Source organism: Spinacia oleracea, chromosome 6, assembly GCF_020520425.1.
Source record: "Spinacia oleracea cultivar Varoflay chromosome 6, BTI_SOV_V1, whole genome shotgun sequence".
NCBI classification, from domain to species: domain Eukaryota; kingdom Viridiplantae; phylum Streptophyta; class Magnoliopsida; order Caryophyllales; family Amaranthaceae; genus Spinacia; species Spinacia oleracea.
This window is the reverse complement of record NC_079492.1, coordinates 101,839,157-101,847,827: the sequence shown is the minus strand read 5'-3', so window position 1 is coordinate 101,847,827 and position 8,671 is coordinate 101,839,157. Positions and strand designations below refer to the sequence as shown.

The 8,671-nt window shown below is 34.6% G+C and overlaps 1 protein-coding gene across 4 annotated transcripts; it reads left to right on the top strand.

Annotated features, from left to right (window-relative positions):
* Nucleotides 1–2,652: 2,652 nt before the first annotated feature.
* LOC110793158 (phosphomethylpyrimidine synthase, chloroplastic) lies at nucleotides 2,653–8,137 on the top strand. 4 transcript variants are annotated; one of them, XR_002534629.2, is made up of 7 exons: nucleotides 2,666–2,826; nucleotides 4,411–4,723; nucleotides 5,039–5,166; nucleotides 5,618–6,444; nucleotides 6,565–7,241; nucleotides 7,331–7,438; nucleotides 7,622–8,137. XR_002534629.2 is itself a non-coding variant. In XM_021997999.2 (6 exons), the coding sequence occupies exons 2-6, from the start codon at nucleotides 4,413–4,415 to the stop codon at nucleotides 7,332–7,334; spliced, it is 1,947 nt and encodes a 648-aa protein (XP_021853691.1). In that variant the 5' UTR covers nucleotides 2,653–2,826; nucleotides 4,411–4,412; the 3' UTR covers nucleotides 7,335–7,567. The 4 variants fall into 4 exon arrangements, 3 of the variants coding, with proteins under 3 accessions (XP_021853691.1, XP_021853692.1, XP_021853693.1); XM_021997999.2 differs by lacking the exon at nucleotides 7,622–8,137 and having other exon boundaries at nucleotides 2,653–2,826; nucleotides 7,331–7,567; XM_021998001.2 differs by lacking the exon at nucleotides 7,622–8,137 and having other exon boundaries at nucleotides 2,680–2,821; nucleotides 7,331–7,567.
* Nucleotides 8,138–8,671: the final 534 nt, after the last annotated feature.

Genomic DNA, 8,671 nt, shown 5'->3' with positions numbered 1-8,671 from the left:
TTTTTTATTAGCGTAACTAATAAAAAAATTCCAATTTATAAGGTAGTTTTTGACAAATTTACTTCAATAATCTATTGGTAAAGATTTCTTGAATTATTTTTTTAATGTTATGATCGTCCTATTTTCTTTGTTTAATTTGTTGTCTTTCAATATCTCTTTTTTAATATGTAAATATGAAATAAATAGGTAATATTTACATTATACTAATACATCTTCGTAATCCTAACGGGAAGGGAAGTTGTTGTACGCTAAGACAATCCCGAAAAGCAGTATGAGGGAGAAGCCCCTTGGTAAAAATAATTATCCTTCATCTTTCTTTACAAAGAAACCTCTTTTTCTCCAGAGGGACGAAGAGAATACAAGAAAATTTGAATGTGGTGATATTTTAGTAAATAAACGTCGGCATCAAAGATGGTTGATGTTTTTGGTTGCTGCAGTGAATTGAAGCAACAAGTGGAATTGAATGTTGACATGAGCTATCCTCAATTGTTCCTACTTGGCTTATTGGCGACCCTTCCTTTTTCTAGTACCTTTCTATATACAGTACCAAATTAGCCACATTCTTTCCATCCTTTTTAAGTTTATACTTATATAATAAGGTCTTGTATAGTTAATAGTTGTATGCATAAAGATAACTTTTACCGGTATGAGAATGCAAATGAATGGATAAATATTTTAAAGAGTTTAATGATTACTTTTATACATTTATTAATGTTTTTGAAGTAATATTTTTATTAAAATAAAAAAATATTATATGTTACTAAAAAATAGATAAGTTTTACATATCGGATTAGCTTTTAAGCCTTTTGAGTTAATTTTTATTTCAATGTGCAAGAAATATTATACATCATCTTTAAATAATAATTTGTGTTTTAAGTTTGCCCCAGTTAAATCGGGTATACTTCTTCCGTATTATTTTTCTTCCGTAATAGAGCGGCAGATTGACTAGCAAACCAAGGCATGACTCAACCAATTCGGTTACAAATTTTAACTCCTGCACCCGTAAAACTTGGTAGGATTTTAATTGAGGATATTAGGGGCGTGGCTATACCTAATGATTGTTTGTTTCTGTTTTTGCTTGAGTCCAAAAAAGAAAAAAATGATGACGACGGGAAAATGAGCTATTGATAATTTTTAACAATGAATTAACATACAAAAGTAATATGGTTTTTCTTAATTTTGAATTATCATGTCGATTCACTAGTGGCTGCGTTCTATTCACCTGATTTCCACTTATTTCTGTTCTGTTCACCTTATTTTCACTTATTTCAGGAAAAATAAGTTCAGTTAAGTTCAGTTAAGTTCAGATAAGATAAGTTCAGGAAAAATAAGGGTTGGCCAAATACAATTTATAACTAAAATAAATTTTGATAAGTTCTAATAAGTTCAGATAAGTTCAGTTAAGTTCAGATAAGTTCAGATAAGATAAGTTCAGGAAAAATAAGTGGAAATCAGGTGAATAGAACGCAGCCTTATTTTAGTTATAAATTGTACTTGGCCAACCCTTATTTTTCCTGAACTTATCTGAACTTATTTTTCCTGAAATAAGTGAAAATAAGGTAAACAAAACAGAGGCTAACCTCAGATAAAATTCAAAATTTAATTTACTAAATGACGTATTTCTGTGACCTCCAAATTACAAGGTGAGTTTTCCACCAACTCAACCAACTATGTTAATCGTAGTAATGTGTGATGCAAATAAACAAGGTGTACTAGGTAAGAAAATGTAGTCCGCTACAAATGCCGATGACTCATAAATGGATTCATGCATCCCAAAGAAAACTTCATTTTCCACCAACACAAAATTTCCTACATCAAGTGACAAAATCCAGGAGAAATAAAACTGCATTCAATTTCCACCATATGAATTATTTTTGGAGTTTGGCCAAGTGGAAGATAAAGCAATCAATAACCAAACACATCATATCGTTTTCTAATAATTTTTGTCCATATTTTTATAAAACAAAAAAGTAGACATTAATAATTCATTTCAAGAAATTAATATCTTGACAAATTATTTGCAAATATTATAATGTCACTACATATTTAGCTCATAGCATAATTGGTATATTCCTGATAGCACTTTGAACAAACAGTCTATAATTATTCATTTAAATATCTTGGATTTCTTTTGCATTACAACTTTTCACAAAATTAATAATTGTAGTGCACCTTTAACTCTTTAACCTTATGTCATGCCCTCTTTTACACCGATTAGTTATCAACTTATCATCTTAATACTAATGTATATTGTATGTCAACTAATTTAATTGGTTAAAATTGTGAGGTAATTTATACTAAAAGTATAAAATTATTTATTAATAATATGAGATTATTATTTGTGTTTTGTGACTCTCTTTATACCTATAATAAATTATTCCTATTTTGATATATAATTTCGTAAATTTTTTTTTGTTCAATCTCTTATAATTTTGATAAGAAAAAGTTTGACATATCAACAATATCACAATAAGATATCAAATTTCGTCTACATTACTTTTTGCTACGAAATCATTTTTGAATTTTAGAGTCAATTATAAATTTTTGAATTTTAAAAAGTGGCCCTTTATAACTTTTCTTTATCTTTCTCCTCAGCTTTTTATTTATTATTTATATTTTATTTTATCTTACTCCATACTTGTTTTAAGGGGTTTGTTATAAATAAACTTGAAACTTATTAATAATAATAAATAAATAAAAAGTCTCGTAATCACGAGATTTCTACAATCTTCTTCTTGTAAACTTCACTACTGTCACTCGGCACTTACCCAGTTACCCTTTCTCTTCTCTGAGACCTTCTCTTTCTCTATCCTCGATTTCGGTGAGGTAATCTCAATTTTAAATTATTATTTTTGTTATTATTAATTTAATGAATACATGCATGCAAAAGGCTGATGAAATTTTCATATGAAATGACGATTTTCTGAATTGTTATGTTGATTGCAAATTTACGTTCTTTTTTAAATTTATTTTTAGCAATTCTGATGTTATGCCATAGAATTATCAAATTCATCAACAATTTTCATTAAAAAAAAAAGTATCTGTCATTGGGTAATTTAGAAATGAGGTGGGTTGTTTATGAAAAGCTTGAATTTTTATTGTTGTGTTATGCTAATGAATCAAACAATTGAAGATATAATTAATGGATCTTTCACAATTGAGGTGCTTCTGACTGAATTCCCCTTTAAATGAATTATTGATTGATGCACAGTCGATTAGAATATGACCGGGAAAAGGTTCTGGCCCGGATATAATAGCCGCATTCAAAATTTAGGATGTCCGGAAAAAGTTGACACCTTTCCTATCACAGTGATGGTTTATGATCACGGCAAAGGATAAATTCAAGGAAGAATTTCACTTCTTTTAAGGAAATCAACTTAAAAAAAATGTTGATTTTCTTGGAAGAAGTAAAATTTCACATCACAATATTCTTTTGTTTAAAATGGAATGATGATGGTAAATTGTACTAGTAGAAACAAAACGAGTAGTCATCTCATATGTTATATCCTTAAATGGCGAAGGATGGGATAATGTGACAAGAATTTTATTTTCAGATGGTGGGAGTAGCATTAAGTATGAACAATTCAAATTAAATCTGAGTTTCTGAATTTAGTATCAACACAAATGCTCCATTGTGATCCCTGAATATATTAGTTTGGCAGAACTAAACTGGTTTTACTTTAAGAGACTCTATGTTACCACCTTTGACCGTACCACCGAGTTATTCGAGTTGATTCCATTTATCAAACCCACCTTTGATTATACAATCGAGTATTTGAGTTGATTCCCTTTATCAAAACCAGGATATGTTGATGAACTTTTGTCTGTCTCCTGTTTGATTTGTGTTTATCCCTAATATCTCCTTTTACATAAACACTGACTTATTATTTGGTATTTCATCGAGTATAGAGAAGATGGCATGTGCACAGCCTATATGGGCAATACGGCTATACCCGTGGAAAAATAAAGAATAGACCATCTGCAAGCTGTCTCTTCAGTCTTCCCCTTTGCTAATATTTGCATTTAGATTCGCTGTATTCTTAACTCTGAAGAACTTGACCTCACTATATAGGTATTTGAATAATAAAAGGAAATCATTTATTATCGCTCATTACCTGTATGGTTCCTTATAGTGCGCCTTAGCAATATAAGGCTAACTGGCCTTCTGAGTTATTAACCTATTTGAAGTAATCTAATTTCTGAAGTTTCCAGTTGGAAAGGGTCACTTTGAGTTATTTTCAGCTTGCCTATTTGTTTAAGATTCTTTCTTGTCCCTTGCAATTTCACCTCAAAAATTACTGCCTTTTGCTGTGAAATTGAGCCGAGTATAATATTGGGACTTTCCATCTTCGGTTATACGTACTTTTATATCACTGCTTTGACTTTGATGCATAATCTCATAATTGTCAGGAATGGCGTCACTTCATGCTACTTTGACGACAATTTGGTGCAAGAATGACAACCATTCTGCGCAATCAATGCTGCCCAAGACTTCTTTCTTGCCTAGATTTGATATGCTGGGAAATGCTGCAGTTTCTCACAGCAAGGAATTCCATCCTAGCGCCTTGAGTTCAGGTCCTCAGGCCACTTTGACCTTTGATCCACCAACCACAAATACAAATAGAACTAAACAAAATAAGCATACAGTCGACCCTTCTGCTCCTGACTTTCTTCCACTCCCATCCTTTGAACAATGTTTCCCAAAGAGCACAAAAGAATGCAGGTAATTGGATGTTATTCTTGAACTCCATAATTCTAGTTTCACATAGTAGACTAGCCATTGTCAAAACTGAATCATATTTTCATCAGAACAAATCTTTTATTGCTTTTTCACGTGAATTTTACATATTTCATTGTTACGAATACATGATATCTTGATTGCATAATTTATTCTATGTAGTACAAAAAATTGTCATAATTTCTTTTTATTGTTTCGGACTGCATGTTTATGTCTATGCTGTAAGTGTTCTTTTAGTTTGCTTGCAGATTTACCCTTGTCTCTATTGCATAATTTTTGTTGTGTACAATATGTATTCAGGGAAGCTATTCATGAGGAATCAGGTCATGTTCTCAAGGTTCCCTTTCGGCGCATCCATCTATCTGGGGATGAACCCCATTTTGACACCTATGACACCAGTGGCCCTCAGAATATTAGTCCACAGATTGGTAGGAATCCCTTTCCTCTCCTTTCTCACGACATTAATCTCAAAAGGTGTTTACACAAAATGTTCTAAAATAGTGGAAGACGAGTCTTTTGTTTGTGTATTCCCCCTGTCGGGGTATTGCCTCGATTCTTTCTATATCCCATTACTTGTGAGCCTGTGGCATGATCTAACTTGGTCTGATTCTAGTTATAACTTTTTTCATTGCTTGAACCTTTGGTTCCTTTTTTGGCTACATTTTTATAGAACGGTAGCATGCAATATCCTTGGTAATTATTTGTTTGACAAGAAATTATAGAGCTTTTTTATCCCATCTCATTCATATGTTTGAATTTGGGGGAGGCTATTGAGATCATTCTTGTTTTATGAGCCTTGTCTTCAGCAGCCTAGCTTAAATGCAGATTGAATCAATTTGGCGTCTAACTTGCTTGGTTATTTATGCAATTATAAAACAGGACTCCCCAAACTACGAAAGGATTGGATTGACAGGAGGGAGAAGTTAGGTCTACCGCGATACACCCAAATGTTCTACGCTAAGCAGGGAATGATAACTGAAGAAATGCTGTTCTGTGCTGCTCGTGAGAACCTTGATCCTGAATTTGTGAGGTCAGAGGTTGCCCGTGGACGTGCAATTATCCCTTCCAACAAGAAGCATTTAGAGTTGGAACCTATGATAGTTGGAAGAAACTTTTTGGTAAAAGTTAATGCAAACATTGGAAATTCTGCTGTTGTCAGTTCAATTGAAGAGGAAGTCCATAAACTTCAATGGGCAACAATGTGGGGTGCAGACACAATCATGGATCTGTCAACAGGTCGGCATATTCATGAGACCCGTGAGTGGATCCTACGCAATTCTCCTGTACCAGTTGGTACAGTTCCTATTTACCAAGCACTTGAGAAGGTGAATGGCATTGCTGAGAATCTCAACTGGGAGGTTTTCAGGGAAACCTTGATCGAACAAGCAGAGCAAGGTGTTGATTACTTCACCATCCATGCAGGTGTTCTACTAAGGTATATCCCTCTAACAGCTAAGCGCATGACCGGGATTGTATCACGTGGAGGATCCATTCATGCAAAGTGGTGTTTAGCTTACCATAAGGAGAATTTTGCTTATGAACATTGGGATGAAATTCTCGATATCTGCAACCAATATGATATAGCATTATCAATTGGGGATGGCCTCAGGCCTGGGTCAATCTATGACGCCAATGACACTGCCCAATTTGCGGAGCTCTTAACTCAAGGAGAACTAACACGACGAGCCTGGAAAAAAGATGTGCAGGTACAAGCCTATAATATTTGCTTTAGTTTAGTTTCTTTACTATGCTTTTTCTTCATTATGAAGAATGTAAACTTCACTTTTGATTGTCGTTTTACATATTGGGTATTGATGTGACTTTAGGTGATGAATGAGGGCCCTGGACACGTTCCAATGCACAAGATTCCTGAAAACATGCAAAAACAGCTGGAATGGTGTAATGAAGCTCCCTTTTACACACTTGGTCCACTAACAACTGATATTGCACCTGGTTATGATCACATAACCTCGGCCATTGGTGCGGCCAATATTGGAGCTCTTGGTACTGCACTTTTATGCTATGTGACACCAAAAGAACATCTTGGATTGCCAAATAGGGATGACGTGAAAGCTGGGGTAATAGCATACAAAATTGCTGCTCATGCTGCTGATCTGGCTAAATGTCATCCGCATGCTCAAGAATGGGATGATGCATTGAGCAAAGCAAGATTTGAGTTCAGATGGTTGGACCAGTTTGCCCTATCACTTGACCCTATGACTGCCATGTCCTTCCATGATGAAACCTTGCCATCAGAGGGTGCCAAGGTAGCACATTTTTGTTCTATGTGTGGGCCTAAATTCTGCTCTATGAAGATAACTGAAGATGTACGCAAGTATGCTGAGGAACATGGTTATGGTGATGCTGAGGAAGCTGTAAGGGAAGGGATGGAAGCTATGAGTGCTCAGTTTCTGGCTGCTAAGAAAACTATCAGTGGAGAACAACATGGTGAAGCCGGGGGTGAGATCTACTTGCCTCAGAGTTACGTAGAGTCTTTGAAGAGGTAAAACAAATAGTCCATGAACCCTGATTACCTCCAATTATGAAGAGGACTGTGATTAATCCATTAATCTCGTGATGATGAATTTGCAGGTAGAAATAAGTGGAGGCAGTGGCATAGCTGAGCTGAGCTTAGCTTAGCCCTCCTTGAAGCCTCAGTGGATGCAGATTAATATATTCGTGGACTTTTTCTCTGAGGTGGTAAGTTCAAGGTTGATGTACAAATAAAGAATAGACTAGTTCATTCATATTGCTTGTTTGGAACTATGGCAACAATGAAACTCCTTTCTTTTGGTTGGTTTTATTTCAATCTAGAGTGTTTGTTTTTTTTTTTGGTTTTTTTCATATACGTTATACATTTTATTGACGTGAGAAAGGCACCAGGGGTGTCTGTCTCAGCTACAGCATCTCGGTCTGTTTTGGCGGAAGATGCTGGCGAGACAGGCTGAGAAAGTCCCTTTGAACCTGAACAGGATAATGCCTGCGTAGGGAGTGTGCATTTTCTTTTCTTTTTGTTTTTTTTTCTTTGCGTGCTAACAGGGACAGAGCTTCCTATAAAAATGGGGCAGCTTGATCTGGGTTACCTGGTTCGGTACTTGACCGAACCCATCTCTGAATCAGGTGGGTAGCAACCAAATATTAGCTAAAATAACTGTTGGGTTCCAGTCCCCTGGCCCCTTCTGACTAAATTAATAATACTCCAAAACAAGTGTTATTTGCAGCATTATGCTGTGTATTTAACACTAGGAACCCTTCTAAGTTCACATCATGTAATCTTGGTTATAGCGGCAATGGCAACCCGGTTGCTTATATCTCTGAGCATTAGTGTAAAATATTTCTGTGAAAGCTCAAGTATAATATTTGAAGTGGAAATTTTGGTTAGCTGAAGAATTTATTGAGCATTCATGTTGTTCTGTAGTCATGTTTATTTCTTCTTGCCCTCAGCTGAAGAATCGCTTGTACTCTACTACTTACCTGGATGACCTTTCCCCTTTGTTTACCTGGATGACCTTAGATATATATTACTAGTCTTATATGCACGCATTCGCGTGCGAGATTACATATTATCTCTATTCTATAATAGAATAGTACTACGTATTCCTCTCACTTTGTATCACCTCTAATGCGCTCTTATTAGAAAATAAACTTTCTCTCTCTGATTTTTATATTTTGATTATGAACGGCTCGAGGGACAACTACCATCGAAAAGAAAGAGAAGTTAACAGCGAGACCAAATGTGATCAACCAATATATAAAAAAAATGAACCATATACAATTTCTACGTTCTTTTTGTTTTGACAACCGAATACGAAGTACAATATTAGAAACTCTCACAATATCAAATGGGAATTGTAAAATGAAATTGTGTATAATCATGCATAAAGCTTTAATTTTTCGAATATTTGTCTTCCGACCCTTTTCGATTTAAATTTA

What these genes read in the sequence shown, in the direction of transcription:
- LOC110793158 (XM_021997999.2), top strand. Translation starts at nt 4,413, where the DNA reads ATGGCGTCACTTCATGCTACTTTGACGACAATTTGGTGCAAGAATGAC. An exon ending in AAGAGCACAAAAGAATGCAG is followed by an intron (nt 4,724 to 5,038) that starts GTAATTGGATGT and finishes ATATGTATTCAG; the next exon opens with GGAAGCTATTCATGAGGAAT. An exon ending in GAATATTAGTCCACAGATTG is followed by an intron (nt 5,167 to 5,617) that starts GTAGGAATCCCT and finishes ATTATAAAACAG; the next exon opens with GACTCCCCAAACTACGAAAG.